At 38.3% G+C, this 21,846-nt stretch overlaps 2 protein-coding genes across 5 annotated transcripts in view; one reads left to right on the forward strand and one right to left on the reverse strand.

Moving 5' to 3' along the window:
- Positions 1–2,752: 2,752 nt before the first annotated feature.
- The window catches only part of TIMMDC1 (translocase of inner mitochondrial membrane domain containing 1), a 46,822-nt gene continuing 27,728 nt past the window's right edge, over positions 2,753–21,846 (forward strand). For 3 of the 4 annotated variants that reach the window (XR_011487202.1, XR_011487203.1, XR_002313571.2), the window contains exons 1-7: positions 2,753–3,216; positions 6,103–6,268; positions 9,252–9,340; positions 10,019–10,086; positions 15,176–15,254; positions 18,528–18,638; positions 20,854–21,094. Coding sequence is in view for 1 of the 4 variants with exons in the window: in XM_020891741.2 (XP_020747400.2) it covers positions 3,023–3,216; positions 6,103–6,268; positions 9,252–9,340; positions 10,019–10,086; positions 15,176–15,254; positions 18,528–18,638; positions 20,854–20,992 (846 nt within the window). In the remaining 3 variants the exon portion in view is untranslated. Of the gene's footprint in view, positions 3,217–6,102; positions 6,269–9,251; positions 9,341–10,018; positions 10,087–15,175; positions 15,255–18,527; positions 18,639–20,853; positions 21,506–21,846 lie in introns of those variants that run through there. The other variant, XM_020891741.2, reaches the window with a different exon arrangement.
- The window catches only part of CD80 (CD80 molecule), a 31,520-nt gene continuing 26,194 nt past the window's right edge, over positions 16,521–21,846 (reverse strand). Inside the window, exon 6 of the mRNA XM_070466013.1 lies at positions 16,521–16,870. The gene's annotated coding sequence lies outside the window, so the exon portion shown is untranslated. The remainder of the gene's footprint in view (positions 16,871–21,846) is intronic.

The following is a 21,846-nucleotide window of genomic DNA, read 5'->3' on the forward strand; positions in this document are numbered from 1 at the left end:
ACTGCATCCCAAGGGAGGGTGTGTGTTAGACAGAAGGGTACAATTACAAATCACTTATTTAATAATTTATTAAATACTTGAGCATTTACTGTATACAAACAGTGGGAGGTAAGAAAATGTTTACACCAGGCTCCCTAGCATGAAGCAGCTCTCTAGTTGAGATGGCAAAGTAGAAACAAAGTATGAGAGGCTGCATAGGCAGAAGGTGGTTAAGGGGACACGAGGCCTTAATCATAAGGCCAATTATTCATAAAGACAATGTGGATTTGAAGTTTAAAGGTAGAAGACATTTCTGTCTGATGCAGATTGGAAACTTAATGGAGGTAAAAATTGAGTTACACTTTGAAGGTTAAATGGTCCCTGGAGTTCTGAAGGTTTATTCTCTTTCTTTGTGGTAACAGTTTATATCATACATAATATAATTTATGTAGCAAGGGCAGTACCCAGAGAACCTAGGAGGGAAAGGGAACCTGACACCTGGGGGAAAATTCATGATGGGGCAAGAGGCTGAGTTCTGTAAGCAGAAATCAGCAAGAAGTCCGAGGGTAGAATAGTGGTTCCAGACAGTGTGGTGACTGCACTGAAATTTTTCTGATGCCTTTACTCTGGTGGCAAAGGTATATCCTGGAAAGGAGCAAGCTAAATGTGAAACAGAGTGATCCAAGTGAACCGAATAACACGTTTTGGTTTAATGTTGCTCTGAGAACCTTCAAAAAAACAGACCACAGAAAAGGGAGAATATTTCCATAGTGGTAAAGGAAGGTAAAGAGAAGGGGGCAAAAGAGGATGAGATGGTTGGATGGCATTACCGAATCAATGGACATGAGTTTGAGCAAACTCAGGGAAATAATGAAGGACTTGGAAGCCTGGCATGCTACAGTCCGTGGGGTCAGAGTCAGACACAACTTAGCAACTGAACAACAGGAAAGGAAGGTAAACCCCAAGGGCTTGGAGCAGCAGGAGAGTAGGAGAGTGACAAGTAGTCTCAGGAGCTGAGGTGGAATAGCAGCAACAGTGTGAGCAGGCCTAGGATCTGGAGACTTCTTGAGTGATCAGATGACAAAGGGAACCTTAAGAAAGAGGCTTAGTTACCCAAATGAGAAGGCAGCTATGGCGTTAGCAAAATTTGCCTGTTAATCTCATTTGTTACCTATAAGGTACTGAGGGAGCATTTAAGTTGTATATCAATTATTTCAGTAATACCTGCCCACACTCCCACCCTCCAATTTAAAGTCCTCCTCATCCCAGAATGATTGTGGAGTCATCTTAAGCATTTAGATTTTCCACATGTAGACTAGACAGATTGCATAGCCATTTCCTTGAGCTTTCACACCTTGGTACTTTATATGGTGCCCACCTCTGCCTGTATGGGTTAGGCAGCAATCCGCAGCCAGAGCCAGGAGTCAAGGATCTGAAGGCTTGATTCAAAGACTTATGTGAATGTAGGTACTGGAGATACAGAAATGCACATACATGATCCCTGACCTCAAAGTTAGTCTACTGAGACACAGTAAATAGGAAATAATGATGCGATGTAGTAAATGCTATGATGGGAATTGAATCTAATCCCCTCTCCCAGACATCAGAGATCTTCCTGGCGCCGCGACTAACTCAGCTAGTCACTGTTATCAGTCAGTTCCCAGCGCCCTATCTATAGAATTCCAGCTGTCAAATTCCAGAAATCTATTTACCTTATCTCACTCAAGAGTGTAACGGTTTAGACTTAAACCTAGAAAGCAATAAGGATGAGTAAGGATTGGTTGCTGGCAGAGCTTAAATGAAATAACACAAACCAGTTTGAGAATATTTTAAATGCGTACATTTTAATAAAAACTATACTTTGAAGTATATGTTAATGAAAGCTGTAGTGGCGGGATATTATTGCTATTATAACTATTAAGTCAACACCTGGTAGAAATTCCAGAAAGTGTCCTGCCTTTTGAGAAACAGTAGGCATATAAACTAAGGGGAGTAAAACCTATCTTGTGGAGCCCAGAGCGGATTTCTTTTTTAGCATATGTGCTGCCGAAGCGAGCACCAGAGCGGATTTCTTTAAAAACTGTTCTGGAAATCTCGGGGCACCCGGCACCAGTACTCCTCTTCAATGCCTCGGTCTTTTCTGAAAACCAGAATGAACCCCGTCCAGCCCGGAAGTCTGTGACAGAGTAGGTTAGGATGCATTTGCCCAAATTGCCTTCCCCTTTCCGTACTCCACTTGTAATGAACACCGCACTTTTTCTTCTTCACGGCATTTCTGCTGTTTTAAATGGCTTCCCTGATAGCTCAGTTGGTTAAGAATCCGCCTGCAATGCAGGAGACCCTGGTTCGAGTCCTGGGTCGGGAAGATCCATGGAGAAGGGATAGGCTATCCACTCTAGTACTCTTGGGCTTCCCTTGTGGCCTTACTGGTAAAGAATCCGCCCGCAAAGCGGGAGACGTGGGTTCAATCCCTGGGTTGGGAAGATCCCCTGGGAACGAGAAAGGCTACCCACTCCAGTATTCTGGCCTGGAAAATTCCATGAACTCTATAGTCGATAGGATCGCAAAGAGTCGGATTTGACTGAGCCACTTTCACATCAGCGTAAGACCGCATCTTTCCGCCTGCAATTTACTTACTACCCTGCTTTCCTGTTGCAGAAATGTGAGGAGGATGACACCGGAAGTCACACTGCACTGAGCGTGGCTCCTTGACACTACCTCATTTCCGGCGGGCTGGCCTGGCACCGTCCCGACCCCAGCCGGAAGTGTGTCGGCTTCAGTTCCGCTTTTGCGCCGTCCCGCAGCCTTTGCCCTCGTTGAGGAGGGACTTCCTGTCTCGTGTGTCCAAGTTCCTCCAAAGTTAGGCTTGGCACGGAGGGCCTGTGTGTCAAGTGGTGTGTCGGCGGATATGGCCGCAAATTAACTCGGGGCTAGTGTAAAGATACTTGCCCATTCCTCTTGCAGTTACCCCCACCACACCTCCGTGAGGCCTTGGCCTCCTAAGCGCCCAAGCGAGTGTCTGTCGACAGGTTCGGAGAGGATCATGGAGGCGCGGCCGCTGGCCCCACGGAGCTTCCTCTGCAGGACGCTGAGTCCTTTTCCTCGGGTCTTTGCTGCCGAAGCTGTGCCCGCCGATCCCAAGGCTCTTGTAGAGGACCAGGAACTGTCTTCCTTCGTCTCAGAACCCCAATACCCGGAATCCGGATGGGACCGCCTCCGGGAGCTGTTTGTCAAAGAGTAAAAGTGCTTACGGTCTGTGGGGAGGGGCTACGAAGCAGGTGACCTGCAGCCTGGGTCATCTGGAGCGAAGGACCCCAGGGTGGTGTGATTTATTTCTGTGGGATTTGGAGTTTAATGTAATGTACTCCAAGCTTTTATCCTAACATTGCTATTTGGTAGTTCTATTAATTGACAGGCCGGTTTTCAGATGGAGAGGGTGAGACTAACTGAAAGTAAGAACTTTTAGGAATGTTTAGGGAGTCTAAACTTAGTGTTTAATATAATCCCCTGACTTTACAAATTAGAAGAATTAGAGCAAGCTATTTAGTGACCCTAGAACCAACATTTGGAGGACTCCAGTATTCTTTCTCGTGTATCACTTGATGCCACATTCTGATGCTTCTTGAACAGTAGCCCTCCTCCCCGCCACAAAAATGGAGGTTGGAGAGAAAGCACAGTTGTTAAAATTTTTATTCTGCCAAATAAGGAAGGTATAAAAAAACAGTAGCAACTGTTGTTGCAAAGATATTAGCTGGATTCACAAGTAAAGTGGTGTCAGAATAAATGATACATAACCCTTTAAATTGAATTAACTTTAATGGAAAACTCAGGATAATTAATTTCATCATTTTTATTCCTCACCGGTGAAAAGTTTTCCCTTTTTATGAAGTAATTTACCATATACTACACTGTAATATCAACTGGTTAAATTAACATTGAAGCTTTATTATCTTGCTGAAATAGAGCAGGGGAGCCAGTGGAATTTAATTGTTCTTTAGATTTCATCATCTTATTTTAAAGATAATGAGGCCGCCTTTCCATTGGTCATTCCAGATTTATTTGAGATATTTGTGAACGATCCTATGTAGTACACAACAGAAAAGGTTTATTTTTGTTGATTTATTTTTAATTGGAGATGGTTGCTTTACAATGTTGTGTTAGTTTCTGCCACACAGCAACATGAAACAGCGATAGGTTCCCTTCCTCTTGAACCTCCCCCTCCCAACCTCCCACCCCATCCCACACAAGTAAGTTGTCACAGAGCACCAGGTTGGGCTCCCTGTGTTACACCGCAGCTTCCCATGAGCTGTCTGTTCACTTTACATATGGTAACGTGTAAATTTCAATGGTACTGTCTCAATTCTTCCCACCCTTGCCTGCCCCTGCTGTGTCTATAAGTCTGTTCTCTATGTCTGAATCTCTATTCCTGCCCTACAAATAGGTTCATCAGTACCATTTTTCTAGATTCCATGTATATGCATTAATATATGATATTCATTTTTCTGACTTCACTCTGTATAACAGGCTCTAAGTTCATCCAACTCACTGGAACTGACTCAAATTCATTTGAAAAAGGTTATTTTGATCAGCTTTATAAGCCACAGAATGTTGGAGCTGAAGGAAATTTGAAAGATAATTTAATATAACTTTCATTGTCCCCTCCATGTCATGGGTGAGGAAACCAAGGTTCAGAATGATTGTGTCTACCTGTAGGTCACTTAGCAGTGGATGACAGAACCAGAACTACAACTCCATTGTTGCTACTTATAGTCTAGGTCTTTTCCACCACTTTTCCCTGTTTGTTTACCATTCCTTAGTTCTTAGGCCCAATCATGTAACTTTTAGAGTGTCTGCTGATAATATGGAGAAAAAATATCGCTATGTCATGGAATTTTTCAGAGGACGAAAAAGAGGATATCGTATGCATTTCCTGGCTTGTTAAATCTTCAGCTCTTTTTTCATTTTCTTTTTTCCGAGTTCTCCCACTTTTTATGTAAATGTTTTTGGTTTTATTCATTATACAGGATAAAATATAAAGTTCAGATTATAGCAGTTTTTCCTATTGATATAAGAATTCATTTGTCAAGAAATTTTATTTAGGTTTCTCTCTTGTATATGCGGGCACTATAGGAACTCACTGATTCTGATTTCAGAAATGTTGTTGTTAGAATTAGATAAATTAGATAGAATTAGAATTAGATACACACTTGTACAGTCTCAGAAGAAAGCAAGTTAGTAGTTTGTAAAAAATTAATATTCAGTAGTTTACTTATGTAGGAGGGCCATTACTTCTAGTAACTAAACGCTTACAAACTTAGCTGTTTGTTAGAGCAATTTTCAGAGGACATCTTGGAAGCTGCAATATAGCTTCTAGTTTCTAATGCTTTTGAGAGTAATAGATTGAATGAGATGGTAGCTTTTCCCATTTATTTTAGGTTGGTCTGTGCTGCCCACTGCATCATGAGCTTTCTCATTTAGTGGTCTTTAATAGTACAGGCCCATCTGAGCATGACATAAAAATTAAATATTCAGAAAGATAAAATTTTGGGGTTTTTTTTACATATAGGTATTCATTCTTGCATACATTGTCCTAAGATCCCATAAGTTTTTATAATTTCCAAAAGTTATCTAAAAATTCAAAAAGGGAATTGTTAATTTCTGCTTCCAGTTTATAAATTCTTTCTGTTTCCAGGGATATAGTAGAGCTGTAATAGTCATCAAATAAAATAACCCTTTAAAAAACCTTTTTATTGCAGTATAAATAAAATATGCGCCTAGAAAAATGTACATAAGTATACCTGTCTGTGACTTTTCACTAAACCTAACTCTGTATCCAGCCCTGAGACTGTTAGTGTCCCAGAAGCTCCCCCTTGTGCCCCTTCTCTGTCACTGCCTTCCCAAGAATAGCTACTAACCTAACTTCTGAAAGCATAGATTAGTTTTGACTGAGATTTGAGCTACTTGTAATATAATTATTTAATTCATCAGAAGGTTTAATTGATTCTGCCCATCATGAAAAATTTAAGTCCTGTTTAGCATTTGGGATAATTCTGATCATACTGTCTTTTGGAGAGCAGTATCCATAAACTAATCCCAAACAACATTGTCTTTTTGATGTTTTAGTGAACAGCAGAGAACTTCAAAAGAACTTCAGGATATTTACAAGGCAGCAATTTCAGCAGGCATCATCGGCTGGGCATATGGGGGAATACCAGCATTTATTCATGCTAAACAGCGCTACATTGAGCAGAGCCAAGCAGAAGTTTACCGCAACCAGCTTGATGCTGTGGTATGTACTGGTGTTCTAATAGTATTTGGGGGCATGCCAGTTTTAGCTGTTCACTTTATACTTAATCATCTAGTTAGATAGTAGGGTTGAGAAGATTTAGGAAACAAAGTCTGTACTCAGCAACAATGGAAGTGCTAATGCTATAGCGCATACTCAAACTTTGTCAGACCACTTTTCTTACTAGAATTGATCACGACCATGGCTTTACTTTCTGAAGTATATTTCTAATCTCCTGCTAAATCATCAAGGCTCAGCTGTAGTGTATTTATCCTATTCAGAAAGCCTGTGGGCAGTCCACTAGCTCACACTAAAATAATCAGTAACATTTAGAGCTTTACAGTTTGTTGAGTGCTGACTCATTTGTTCTATCTTAAATCTGTATGTCAGTTCTATTGTCCTAGTGAGGAAGTTATGGCTCAGAATTTTTTGTTTTTTAAAATTTGTGGTGTTTTTTTTAATTGTGTCAAGTTTTAAAAGTTGCAAAAGTAGTGCCAGTGTCCTGTAATGTCCAAGAGGGATTGATTCCAGGACTCCTGTGGATACCAAAATCCACAAATGCTTGAGTCTTTTATTTAAAAAAAAACCATAGTACCATACGTCCCCCATATCCGTGGTTCCACTTCCTCAGGTTCCAAATCTGGGGATACAGAAGGCTGACTGTACAAAGAATTCCTGTACACCTTTCAGTCAGATTCTCCAAATGTTAACATTTTACCACATTTGCTTTCTTATTCTCTCTGTATAAGGCATGCTGTTATTTTTTTGTGAACTGCTTGGGAGTATGTTTTAGACATGGTGAATGCTTCAGCATACATTTCCTAAAAAACAAAGACATTTTCTTACATAACCACAATATTATTATGCAATTCAGGACTTTAATACTGATAGAGTACTATTATCTTATCAATGGACTTTATGTAAATTTTGCTTATTGTCCCACTAACATTATTTTTAAAGTAAACAAGTTATTAAAATTTTTTTTTTCTGATCCAGGATCTAGTACTGGATCAGATGTTGAATTTGCCTGTTGTGCCTCTCTAGTCATTCTCCTTTAATTTGGAGCAGTTTTTCTATTGTTCTTTGACTTTCATGACCTCAATATTTTTTAAGACTTGGGCCTTTTATTTTGTATTGTAGAATGTCCCACGATTTGGACATTTGATGTTTTCTTGTGATTAAATTTCACTTAAGTGTTTTCACAGGAATATCCTACAATTGATACTGTATCCTTCCCAGTAAGTAATGATAAGGAGCATGAGATACCTATTTGTCCCTCTACTGGGGATACTTAACTTTAATCACTTAACTCAGATGGTCCTTGCCATGTTTATCCACTATAAAATTATTGAGTTTTTCCCTTTGTGGTTAATAAGTATCTTAGGAATACTTATTAGATACTTTGAGACTATGCAAATATCCTATTTTTCATCAATTTTTCACCCTCTGGTTTCAGTAGTCAATGCTGATTCTTTCCTAAAATAGTTATTACTGTGGTGGTAACCAAATGTCCATTTTCTAATTCCATCGTCCATGTATATTTATTGGTTAGTATTGTGCTATAAGGAAGAGCTTTCACTTTTCCTCTATTTGTCCATTTATCCATTTATAATTTATTCAGTGTGGACTGTTGACTCGTGTTATTCTATGGTTTTCTAATCCATTATTATCATCTTTATTTTGATACCTGGCTTGGATTTAGACTGTTGGAACCCCTTCAGGCTAGCTCCTGTGTCCTTTTAATGATGTCTCCAGTAGTCTTTGAGCGCATCTTTACTTTGGGGCACAGCATGGTGTTTCTGGTTCATCTTTTCAACAACAGCTTTGTTTCTTTTAAAATGGCGTTTAAATGACTCAGGGAACTCAAACAGGGGTTCTGTGACAATCTAGGGGAGTGGGATGGGGAAGAAGGTTTGGGAGGGAGGGGACATGGGTGTAACTATGGCTGATTCTTGTTGATGTATGACGGAAAACCACAAAATTCTGTAAAGCAATTATCCTTCAATTAAAAAAAAAATAAAGTGGCAAAAAGAAAATGGTATTTAAAAAACAAGATCTGGAGCTAGGCATGCTCATTGCTACTGAGGTATGATGGTGTCTAGGCAGATAGAGCTAGGAAATGTGTATGTATGTGTGTGATTTATATACACTTTCATACATATATATCTCTGTTTCTGTATTTGTCTACCTATTTGCTAAAAGCCATGAGTTTGCACTGATACCTTTCAGAGAGGTTTTGACTTGCACAGTATCATATAGTAGATAAGACTACACCTAGGGATTCTGTCAGATTCTTTAAAAATCTAGGCTTTACCCTCACAATATTATGCCAGACTCGCTTCATGGTGGTTAATGAAAATGAGCAGTGGAAACAGACAACCTAACTTCCAATTCTGACTTTATTCTTTGTTGGCTGAGTGATCTTGGTTAGAAATGTCCTCTTAATGCCTTTTAACACCTGCTTGAAGAAAATGTTGTAAAGATTAAATGAGGTAATATGTTAGCAACTTTTACATAGAAGGTGGTCAGTAAAGGTTAGGGTTTTTTCTTCCTTTCTTCCTCTCGTGCACATCTGTATTACTTTAATCCTTACCGTTTATGGTTTACTCAGTGTTCCTTTTTATTTTCTGTTTTTTCTTTTCCCCACAATTTCTTGAAAAAAAAGCATGTCTAATACTGCTTTTATGTTTGTCATAGTATTTGTCATATAGAGTCTTAGTTGCTATTTAATTGATGAATTACTTGGTTCACACTGCATTTCTTAGTTCCTTTTATACCCTGTGATAGAATAGAGTGCGCATGGTACATTTGCTTAAGTTTCAGTGATTGAAGAATGATATTTCTAGAGATTTTCTATTGTTTCTACCTATTTAGGTGTCCCTACCTATCCTACCTATTTCCTAGCTGACATTCCTCCACCACAGTTTTAGAATAGGGAAAGTATCAAGGTGTCTCGGAACCTCACAGCCTTTTTTATTAACTTTAGCAATCTGCCCATCGTGCTGCTACACGAGGCTTCATCCGGTATGGCTGGCGCTGGAGTTGGAGAACAGCCATGTTTGTGACTATATTCAAGTAAGTTCTCTGAATCGTCATAAAGGATTTTAGATATTCTTTTAGGAGCACATTGTTTTAACAAATGAAATTATAAAATCTGAACACCCATATAAAAGTGATCTATGATACCTTTTTCTCAAGAACTGTTATCTATTTATACAAAAGATTGGTCCAGCGGTAGTTTTGTATCCATGGATGATGGTCTGCCAGGCTTCTCTGGTGGCACAGTGGTAAAGATTCCTCCTGCTGTTGCCAGAGATGTGGGTTAGATCCTTGGGTTGGGGAAATTCCCCTGGAGGAGGAGGAGGCAACCCATTCCAGTATTCTTGCTTGGAAAATTCCATGGACAGAAGGAGCCTGGAGGGCTATAGTCTGTGGGGTCATCGCAAAGTGTTAGACATGACTGAGCACCTTGCACAACTGAGCACGCATGTACGTGAAGGCCTGCCAACTAATATCAAAATAGATACAGGGTTGCTAAATCAGAGGAATTCTGCAGAACTTTTCTTTACTTTTCTGTTGCTTAAATGGCATATTTTTTATAGCAATCTGAAACACACTCACTGAAGGAGCCTACTGGGACCAGGGATTGACATAGTAGGCTCTTCTAAACTAACACGTATCACTTTAGTGAAAGTTAAAGTCAAGAAGGTAATTGAGATATGCTTTAAATTTTGTTTTCTTCTTCCTTCCTAGTACAGTTAACACTGGTCTAAATGTTTACCGAAATAAAAATGCCTTAAGTCATTTTGTCATTGCAGGAGGTAAGACATTTTTGTTCATATTTCATATTTCAATCTCACATATGGTTTAGGAAAACATGTAAGGACTTATAAGTCATGGCTACTGAATTCTTAGGTTGGCTTCTCATCACATCTCATTTAACATTCATGCAAGATATATGGAAAATGTGCTTGGTCTTTGGTATACTTAGTGAACAAAACATAAAAAAGTCTTTTCCTTCATTGAGTTTTATCATCTAATGTCTATGGGATAAAATAGGTTGCTATGATAAAAAGTAATAAATAGGTGAGGAGGTAGGATCTAATGTGGACAGGCTGATCAATTTCTAAGGAAGTGACATTTAAGCTGATAGCTTAAGAATGGGAAGGAACAAGCCTTGCAGAGAAGAGTCGCTTAAGCAGGGGTAACATCAAGGGTGAAGGCTCTAAGGTTTCTCAGATGTAGGATAATATGACTGCAACATAGTGAATGAGGGGAAGAGTGGCTTGAGAGAATTGTGAGGTGAAGTAGAGAGGAGCCAGATTTTTCATGATAAGAAATTAGATTTTGTTTTAAAGCACTCTGCCTCTGGTAGACATGCCCTCTTTAAAATGAACATTTTAAAAAGTGTTGAACATTTTCATTACATTTCTAGTACAAATCAGTACATTTCCCAAAATGTAAATGAAGTTAACTGCCATTTAGATGCAAACATTCACTAATTCATGTATATTCCCTCACATTAAAAAAAAATACATATGCTTCACATAACAGTTTTTTACTTTTTGTTTTGAAATAGCTTCAAGCTTATAGAAAGTTGCAAAAATAAAAGTAATATAAGGAATACCATGAACAGTATCCTTTAGTACAAAGATTCTGTTACTGTTAAGAACTTTTTTAAGCTCCCTACCCCATACCTATCCTGTTTCTATTTTTTTCCCCATCTATTTGCCATGAAGTGATGGAACCAGATGCCATGATCTTAGTTTTTGAATGTTGAGTTTTAAGCAAGTTTTTTCACTCTCCTCTTTCACATTCATCAAAAGGCTCTTTAGTTCCTCTTCACTTTCTGCCATTAGGGTGAAGTGACAGACTTTATTTTCTCGGGCTTCCAAAATTACTGCAGATGGTGACTGCAGCCATGAAATTTAAAGATGCTTGCTCCTTGAAAGAAAGGCTATGACAAACCTAGACAGTGTATTGAAAAGCAGAGACATCACTTTGCCAGCAAAGGTCTGTCTAGTCAAAACTGTGGTTTTTGCAGTAATCAAGTATGGATGTGAGAGTTGGACAGTAAAGAAGGCTGAGTGCTGAAGAATTGATGCTTTTGAACTGTGGTGCTGGAGAGGACTCTTCAGAGTCTCTTGGACCACAGGGAGATCAAACCAATTAATCCTAAAGTTAATCAGTCCTAAATATTCATTGGAAGGACTGATGCTGAAGCTGAAGCTCCAGTGTTTTGGCCACCTGATGTGAAGAGCCAACTCATTGGAAAAGACCCTGATGCTGGGAAAGATTGAAGGCAGAAGAAGGGGACAACAGGATGAGATGATTGGATGGCATCACAATTCAATGGACATGAGTTTGAGCAAACTCCGGGAGATAGTGAAGAACATGGTGTGCTGCAGTCCATGGAGTTGCAAAGAGTTGGACATGACCGAGCGACGGAACAACAGCCACCACCCACCTCTGGCTGCAAAGCATGTGGAATCTTAGTTACCGGACTAGAGGTTGAACCCAGGCTGTTGGCAGTCAAAGTGCAGAGCCCTAACCTCTGGGCCGCCAGGGAATTCCAAGTTACTAACATTTTAGCCTATTTGCTTTATCACTTATGCTCTTTGTTTTAGGTGTACTCTCTCTTTTTCTGTGAATACACAGGCAAACACACATATACATAATTTGAGCTTAACATTTTAATGAAAACATTTAAAAACATGAAACGAGAGATCGGTATTAATAGCATTGGAGCAGCTAGAACTTGCCCTGTTTTAACTTGTGAAAAATTTTGCATGGATATTCTATAGTGCCTATATCCAAAGAAAACTTGTGTTTCTGCCCTCACTTGCTCCTCATATTTACTCCTGCTATATGTTTTTTGTCATCTACCCTGTTAAATTCCAAAACTGAAAATCAATTAATGATGTGGTTCTGCCCTTTATATCCCCTTTCCAAACTTCTAGTTCTGTCAGTCTTATTTCTTAAATATTTGGACTCTCACCTCTTTTCCCACTGCTACTGCAGATTTTCCCTGTTTATCATCTTGGTTTGCTTCAAACATCTACTGTTATCTGATTTTTTTTTTTTAAATATGAGTATGATTTTAGCACTTTTCTGCTCAGACTTCATCACACTAAGGTCAATTCTTTTTTTATTTAAGGTCAATTCTTGACCTGACCTCCATGTACCACTCTTAATGAGCCTTATAATCTACTTTGATTTCTCAAACCCAGCATATTCTTGCTTTACAAGAATTCTTGCTTGAATCCAACTTTCCACTCCCATAACTAATTTTATTCAGCTCCATACTTAACACCTGTCTTTCAAGGTTGAGTTCATCTGTCTGCTTCAGCTTCCTCAGAGGGTTCTCCTAGCTCCCATTTTCCTCTCTTGGGTGCCTTTCCCCTGTGTTCTCATTATTCACCATAAACAGTTTTATCAAAGCATTTATAACACTGTGTTGTAGCAGTTTACTTGTTTTGCTTCTCTACTAGACAACTGACTAAAATTCAGAGAAAGTGTTTGCTTTTTATGTCACAATTGTTTGACATATAGCAGGGTAGAGTAAAGGTTTCTCGATTGAATGTAAATATTACTAAAATAAGAATAGAAAAATATATATGATAGAAAATATATTTTTATCTCAAACCAGCAACCAACATTAAAATAAATAACACTAAAATTAAAAAAAAATTTATCCTGAAGTCAGAATCAGGTAAGGAGGTCTTCTCTCACCACTATTGTTTGAACACTTATAAAAGTATTTTCAATATCCAGGGAGCTTGGCAAATCCTTTCCTCCAAAAGTAATAATAAAACTGGACAAAGTTATAAAAAACAACCCCTTAAAGATCCTGAAACTGAGCAAGGGCACACAACAAGTTGAGAAGCATTTATTTAAGAATTTCTACTAAATCTTGGTAAGAACAATGGGAGTCTGTAGTGTTTCAGCCTGAGGCTGCTGCCACCTAATGCTGAGCTCCATGATACAGAAGTTCCACAAGGGCAGGGCAGGCTGGGAAGACCAATACTAATGTTGGAGATAACTGACTTGATTTGGAGCAGAGCACAGAAAATTCTGTGCCTCAGGGTGTTGCTGAAAACAATAGCAAACACTTAGGAAAGAACGACATCACACAGCTAACTGGAGGTTTTGGTGTTTGGGGCAAGCAGTCGATTAGTGGATGAGGTATAATTTTACCAAAGATATCCAGAGAACAAGAAACCCAACGGAGACTTCATTAAGAACCTACTAATCCCCAGAACTCCGGAAAATTACCTGTCTGTGTAAGCACACTTAGGAGAGACTGGTAAGGGCCCTAGCAAGCTGATTATCTGCTTAATTGTGAGGCCTCATGAACACAAAAAGTAAAAGCTAGAAGGTTTATAAACTGCCTAAACCTTGACTGTGTTCTTCAAGCCACAGACAGATCCATTGACAAAAGGTGACAGCCTTACTGGCTTAAAATGTGTAATCACAGCCACTGACAAATCACTGGCTGTCTGCCAAGCTAGTGTGATTCCTAGGAAGCCAGACAGAAAAGTAAAAACTGAACAGAGACCTCTCTGGCTGCACTCTACTAAACAAGAAAACTAAGACTCCACAGAATTGGTCCAGGCAAATCACTATATCCATGCCCCTAGGTAGGAAGATATTCCGACTTCAAGTGTTTAAAATAATTAAAATGTGATGATGGTTATCAAACAGAAAATATCACTAAAGATAGAAATTATTTTTTTTAAGAGTCAAATGAATATTCTGGAGTTGATAAATACATAAATGGAAATTAAAGATTCACTGGAGAGAAGGCCCTCAACAGCCAGTTTGAGAGAGCATGAGAGAATCAATGAACTTGAAGATAGATCGATATAGGTTATCTTTTATGAAGGACAGAATTTTTAAAAATGAAGACAAATGAATAGAGCCTCAGAGATCTTTGGGACACAATCAAGAATATGGATAATGGAGAGGAAAGGAAAAAAAGGGAAGAAAAAGAATTTTAAGAAATTATGGCCACAGACTTCCCAAATTTATGAAAAATATCTATACATCTAAGAATCTCAACAAACTCCAGGAAGAATAAATGTGAAAAGATTCACACCTAGACACATAATAGTTACAGTTGAAAGAAGAGAAAAATCATGAAATAGAAAAGTTAAAAAATGAATACATTATACTTAAATAAGAAATATAAACCCCAAATGTTAATGTTTAAAAATGTTACCACCTGAAATGGCGTTTGTTGTGTTGTGCATAGTGAAAGAGGAAAATTAATGGACATCTTGGGTGTACAGTCTTAGCGGTAAGGAAAAAGGACTTATGCTCCAGCCACCAGGTGGCAATGTAGGCCAATTGCCCACTTGCAGGCCTGCTGGAGAGGTGAAGCTTAGCAGTACAGAGCTGGTGAGGCTGGGGACATCCCTGGTGGTATGGCCCTTCTACTGTAGGAGGCACAGGTTCTGTCCCTGGTTGGGAAACTAAGATCCCACATGCCATGCAGCGCGTCCATAAAGAAAAAAAAAAAGGGCGAAGCTGGGGAAAGACATGAACTGCAAGTGGCTAGTGAAGATTTTTATTGTTTATTTGGAGAAAACTTTCCTTAAAGCAGGAAGAAATAAAAGAGGTAGAAGTAAAGAAATAACAGATTTTTAAGGGGAGGTTAGCACAAAAGCAGAATGAGAAGAGGCTAGGTCCATAGAACCCACTGAGCAGTTCTGTTAAAGGGACGTTTCTTCCTTTAAACTTGCAGAGTGGATGAGAAGCTGGCCATATGGCAAGTCTAGGTTGTGATAGATTAATGTTGGGTTCAAAAAGCTTACTTGGGGATTTATGTCCTTATAGAAGGAACATGTTTAAATGGAACTCTGGTGTTTAAAAATGATTTGATACTGCTTTTTGTTTCTTTTAAAATAGCTGTCACAGGAAGTCTTTTTAGAATAAACTTAGGCCTGCATGGCCTAGTAGCTGGTGGCATAATTGGAGCCTTGCTGGGGTAAGTGTTAACATACTTTGATTCTAAATTAATATCTTATTAATTAGCTTATTAATTAATTCATTAATGTCTTACCTGTTAAAAATCTGAATCATTTCTAAAGAACAAATTTAATCCTTAGAGGATTTAATCCCATTAAAGGTCTCTAGCCTTGTATTGAGCTTCCCTGGTGGCTCAGTCAGTAAAAAATCTGCCTGCCGTGCAGGAGACCTGGGTTCAATCCCTGGGTTGGAAAGATCCCTTGGAGGAGGGCGTGGCAACCCATTCCAGTATTCTTGCCTGGAGAATCCCCATGGACAGAGGAGCCTGGTGGGCTGCAGACCTTGGAATCACAAAGAGTTGGACACAACTGAGCGACTAAGCATAGCACAGCACAGTCTTGTATTGGTAGTAGCTTTGATTGTCCAGTTCTGATTGTATCCCAGTTGTTGATTTTACTTCTGGTCTTCACTGGGTAAAAACTGTTTAAGTATCATTAACACCTGAAACTAAGGTTTGAACACAGATACTTATAAAGAGTAGGAAAAAGGAATAACAAACAGCTAACAAGCACATAAAAAATATGGGGGTTAGGTTTGTTTATTTAGTTTAATAAATTTTAAGACTTTTCTTCTCCAGCTTTTTACTTTGAAACATTTCAAACCTGTAGAAAAGTTGAGGTAATTAGTATGTTGAACACCCATATAATCTTCACTTAGATTCACCATTTGTTCACATTTTTCCATATTTGTTTTCTCTCTCTCAGTATTTGTGTGGGACATGTGTATATTTCTTTTTGTTTGAACCATTTGAAGTATTTGAGCCCTAAATACATCAGCATGTATTCCCCAGGAGAAAGAATATTCTCCAGTGATTTCACAGTACAATTATCACAATAAATGATTTACCTTTGATTCAATACTATTTAAGATAAAGTCCATATTCAGAATTCCTGTTATTACAGTAATGCTCTGTGTGTGTGTGTATAATATATAATTTTGTAGAATCCAGGATTAAATTGTATTTTGTTGTCATGTCTCTTTAGATTCCTTTAAGCTAGACTAGTCCCACACCTGATTTTCCCCCCGGAATATTTCTCAGTTTTCTTTGATTATCCCCTCATGGTTAGATTTGGGTTTACCGTTTTCGTCAAGATTACAACATAGGCAAAGTTGTATCCTTCTTAGTGTATGTCAAGAGACATATTATGTCACCCCTTGTAAGTGATATAACTTGATATATTAGTTTTCTGTTGCTGTGTAACAAATTAACCACACACTAAGAAGCTTCAAACACTACCGGTTTATTATATCACTGTCCTGTAGGTCAGAAGTCTGGATGGGCTCAGATGGGTTCTCTTCTTAGTATTTCATGAGGCTAAAATCAAGGTGTTGGTCAGGCAGGCTCTTACCTGGAGGCTCTGTGGGAAGAATTTGTTTCCATAAAATTCAAGTTGTTGACAGAACCATTGTGGCTGTAGGTCTGAATTCCCTGTTTCCTGGGTGGCTGTCAGGCACCATCTTGTTCCTAGAGGCATCCACATTCCTTCTCCATGCCCTCTCCATGTTCAAACCAGCCGCCAGCATGTTGAATCCTTCTCATACTTTGAATCTCTCTGACTTCCATTCTGCCACCAACTGGGAAAAAAACTGTATTCAGAGGGTTCACACAGATAATCTCCTTTTTGATTAACTCATTCAAGTGATCAGTAACCTTAGTTACATCTGCAAAATCCACTTTGCTGCATAACATAATCATGGGCATAATTTCTCATCATATACTCATATTTGAGAAATTAGGGCAGGAAATTTTGGGGGACCATTTTAGAATTCTGCTTAGCACATTTGATATCTACTAAATTTCTCCACTGCAAAGTTATCTTTTTCCATTGTGTTTAATAAGTAATCTGTAGGGTACAGTAGTGTGAATTATCTACTCTCTAGCTGTTTTTTAATGGTTTTAATGATCCATTGATGATCCCTAATGTAATCCGTTATTATTTAATATAAAACTGGTTACAAAATGTTGATTTGCTAGTTTTGTCATTTCTGTCTTTATTAGTTGGCATTCACCTGAATAGAAAGAAGAGTTCTCCCTCACCTTCCAAATTTGTTTTAAAATTCATCATTTGATGATCTGTTGACATTTTTGTTTTCTTGTTAATATACCAACTTGGTTTGAAGGGGAAAATTGTTGAAATTAGCTGCAAAAATATTTTTTTATTGTGGTTAAAAAACACACATAACATAAAAATTACCATCTTAACCACTTTTAAGTGTACAGTTCAGTAGTGTTAACTATATTCACATTGTTGTGCAACAGGTCTCTAGAACTTTTTCATCTTGCAGACCTGAAACTCTGTACCCATTAAACACCATGCTCCCTTCCCCCATCCCCACACAGCCTTTGGCAACCACCTTTCTACTTTCTGTTTCTGTGATTTTTGCTACTCTGAGTAATTCATATTAGTGAAATCATATATTTTTCCTTTTGTAACTGGCATATTTCACTAAGCATAATGTCCTTGAGTTTAATCCATGTGACAGGATCTTCCTTTTTGGGACTGCGTAATATTCCATTGTATATACAGTTCCATATTTTGTTTATCCATTCATCATCAACAAACATTTCCACCTAGCAAAAATAATTTTTAAAATGTGGTTACAATGTTAAGTAAGGAATTTAAGTTGTATCAGATTAAAAAACTCCTTCTCTTTGGAAATATGAACAAAACCCTCGTTATTACTGTGATAATTTTTATCTAAGTCGTTTTCTCAGTGGATAACTAACTATTGGCATTCTGAGTGAGACAGTTGTGCCAGACTCTTGAATTTTAGGATATTTTGGCAGCTCCAACCCCCAAAGCCAGTAGCATCCTTCTCCCAACCGAAAGTACCCTTCACATTTCTTGCCCTTCACATTTCTGGTATGAATTTCTTTTCTGAGAAACCTTCAGTATAAAGCTGCTAACTAGAACTTATAAATATATTTTTTACTAGTTTATTTATCTTTCATGATTTTTTTTTTTAAAAAAGAGCCAATTTATAGACCTGTTGTTTTTATACCAGTTAAATTTAGGATGTTGCAATGATTGTTTTTCCTGTTGTTCAGACCAGGAAGGAAATTATCTTAATATTTTTTTATTTGACAAGGATGCTTTAACTGTCAGATGTCCCTGCACCTGTCAGTGAGCCAGTGGTTTGGTTAGTGTTACTCGTGCCTTAGCAGAGATCCTCTCATTCTGCATGGTCTCATGGCTCTTTCTTCTAAACGTTCCTTCTGCCTCCTCCTCAGCACTCCTATAGGAAGCCTATTGATGGCACTTCAGATGTACTGTGGTGAGACAGTTCAGGAGAGAAAACAGAAGGATCGAAAAGCATTCCAGGAGCTGAAACTGGAAGAACGGTAAGGAGTTGTGTTAAGACTGGATTGTTTGGCTTTTGTATCTGCAGACTGATGGTTTCTGAAACAGGTACTCTAAATTGCTGCTCAAGTCAGACTTGCTTTTTACTGAGTCTTTCACCTGGTACCCTACTTGGTCTTAATATTTTTAATTAAGGAGAATGGAAAAATGAAATATACTAATTGAGAACCTTTCCTTAGATACATTTTTTTTTAAATTAAATGTTATAAATCTTATTTGGTTGCATATTTTTTCTTTTCCTCTGTTTGTGACTGCATTGGAAATTACATGAAGGAAATGAATAGCAGTGAGTGGGCTTTACTTGGCTTTACTTAAAAGATGATATCCTTGTTTACACATACGTGTATGAACATTACATAGCATGTTAGGTCTCCACATTTAATTATTATACTTCTTGCTGTGGCTGCAATGGATGTTAGGTACGTATACTGGCTGTTCATAGACCAGATGCTACTGAGAAGGATGCAGACTGTCTCTTGTTCATATAGTCACTCCCTGGGTTCCAGTGATGGCCAACTTCCTGCTAATTCTTTGTAAGATCATCATAATAGTCTGCCGTCTAGCGCTTTGGTACAAATGATTCTCATGGTTCTGCTTCCTGCCCACTAAGATGACATCTGCTGCTGCTGCTGCTTTGGTAGTTCGATAGATAAGAAGTCTTCTTTTTCCCTTGGTTTTATTTGAAACTTCGTTTGTGCTACATGCACACACACACACACACACGTACACACTCACATAGACATACATGGAAATTCTTAATATCTATAAATCTGTTGTCCAAGGACTTACGTACTATAGGAGAAAAAGCATTGATTTGGAGCCAGTGAAACCTTGAAAACAAATCTTAAATACCAGCTAGACTATTAATTCTATGAACATAGATGTTTTCCTTAACTTGAAGCCATCAGTTTTCTCAGCTATTGTAAGGGCAGAGTCATACCACAGTGTCCAACATACATGTGTTCCTTCTTCTTCATAGTAAGAGGGTGAGTGAGATATGAAGCTATTATAAAGCACTTAAAATTCTGACTGCCAGCATAAAATTTGATATTATGGAGGGTTAAAAGCATAGAAGCATTAGCTTATTTCTAGTTCTCTAGGTGTCATGAGACTTCTTTTTTAAAAAAGAATCTTTGAGAAAGGAGTTGGAAAGCAAGGAAAGGGCATGATTCTTTGACAGAGGACGTGACAGAAGGATTAACGTCTGGAAAAATATGCACAAGAATTGTATTCCAGTTAGGAAAAGGAAGCTAGAGAAGTGGATCAGTTATTTAGAGATGAAAAACCTCAAGCATGGGTAAAAAACTGGATTTATAGAAATGAAAGAGTATTTTGGCAGAAGGAAATAGTGTCACTGTGTCAGTGTCAGAAGTGTTCAGGTTATTTATATGTATATAATATATATGTGGTATTTCTGAGGACAGTTAATAAATAGTTAAGAACTTTTTAAATGTCTGCTTCTTTGCTTGAAAATAACTACAGTATAGAGAAATCAACAAAGTGAGAATCTGAAAAATTGCCTTATTGAGCAGAAAATCTAGAACACTGGCTACATTTTCCATAGAGACATAGAAGAAGAAATGATCAAATCTTCTTATGAAAGTCATGGGTGACCTTGATAATCACTTACAGGAAGGAAGACACTAATACTTGACTTAGAAAAAGAACTGACCTCTTATTTGAAAATTAGATATTTTAACTCCTAATAAATATACGTCTGTAGTGGTGTCCTACCTGACTTCTCTGTATCGAGATTACCAATGTTATAACCTTTGTGCGTGTCCTGCAAGATCTGTCAACAGAGTTTAACAGAGTGGCAGGGGGTTTCACATCCCCCTAGGCCCTGAGGGCAAGAGCACAGACTGGTTCCAAGGCTCACATACAAGCTCAAGGTGTTTTAGCAACTGCAAGTCACTGCTGAGAGAACTCTGGAATAGCTTAAGGATCAGAGCTACTGCCCTGGAAATGTCCATTTTGGTAATGTGAGACTCCTACTTGGCTTGTAAGTGAAACAGGTTATGAGAGAGAAGAAAGTCTTGTACTTGAAGTGCAAGGAGAAGTATTTGCTCATAAGTTGTAGGAGAGAATAAGATAAATACGATCTTTCTTAAGAAAGAAAAACTCTAAAATAGAAAAGCCAAAAAGCCAAAAAAATAGAACAGTACTTGCTATATCTTTCTTGTACTTTCATTACAGGAAAGCCAGACTACAATTTACTGACCTCCTTCCTGAAGAAATTGAAAGTAATTTACAGAAAGATCAATCCAAGGATGACGCTCAGAAAATTGAAGCACTGCTAAATCTTCCTAGAAACCCTTCATCAACAGATAAATAAGACAAAGACTAAACATGCTCTGGACTTGAAACTCAGTGGAGAATTGAAGGGAGCTATGTCACCATGTCTATAGCATGCCAGTTGCTTGGGCTGCTGACACATGTAAGCACTGGCATCTGTAGTGGCACAGTGACTTGCTCTTGCTTTTTTTTAACCAAAAATTGGGCTCTTGTACTCTTACTTTACTCTTCCTTAGATATAAGTACATACTTGTATCTGCATTGATTGATCAATATAGATTTCCTTTCTCTGGATTTTACAATAGTAAATTAAGAGTTCCCAAAAGATTAAAGTTGAATTCTACAGGTTATAAATTTATTCTTGTAGCCCTTTTAAGAGTACTGTAGTGATCACTAGGAGAAGAAGAAAGAAACAGATAAGGCAGATGATTTGTGAAACCCTTGGGTCCTAGAAACAGTAAGAACCTAAATGTGTAGTTGCGTTTGGTTTTGTTTTAATACAAATCAGAGATGGTTCCTATGCCATTTGCAATAAAATAAAACTTAACAAAAAGGAGATAGATGAGAATTATTAAAGAAACAGCCCGACCTTGTTCTCTCACTCAGTAATGCTGACAAGTATGTCTGCTGTGGTATACAAGAGCTGCTCAGAATACACTGTCTCTTTACTCCAGGAGCTTGCTGCCTGAGAAGGAAGCTGCCCTGCAGAGTATAACTTTTATTAAATGAGTGGGCAGAATGACTGAACCAAGTGTACTGAAAGGAGAAAACTGCTAGTGCTCTGTTTTGGTGTTAGACCTCTTAGTTCCTACTCTGACAATACTGTTGTTCCCATGAGCAGTGTCTGTGAAGCAGCCTAGAGTAGTGGCTAAAGCTGTGGGCTCTGGAAGCAGA

This window comes from Odocoileus virginianus, chromosome 4 (genome assembly GCF_023699985.2).
Source record: "Odocoileus virginianus isolate 20LAN1187 ecotype Illinois chromosome 4, Ovbor_1.2, whole genome shotgun sequence".
Taxonomy (NCBI): Eukaryota; Metazoa; Chordata; class Mammalia; order Artiodactyla; family Cervidae; genus Odocoileus; species Odocoileus virginianus.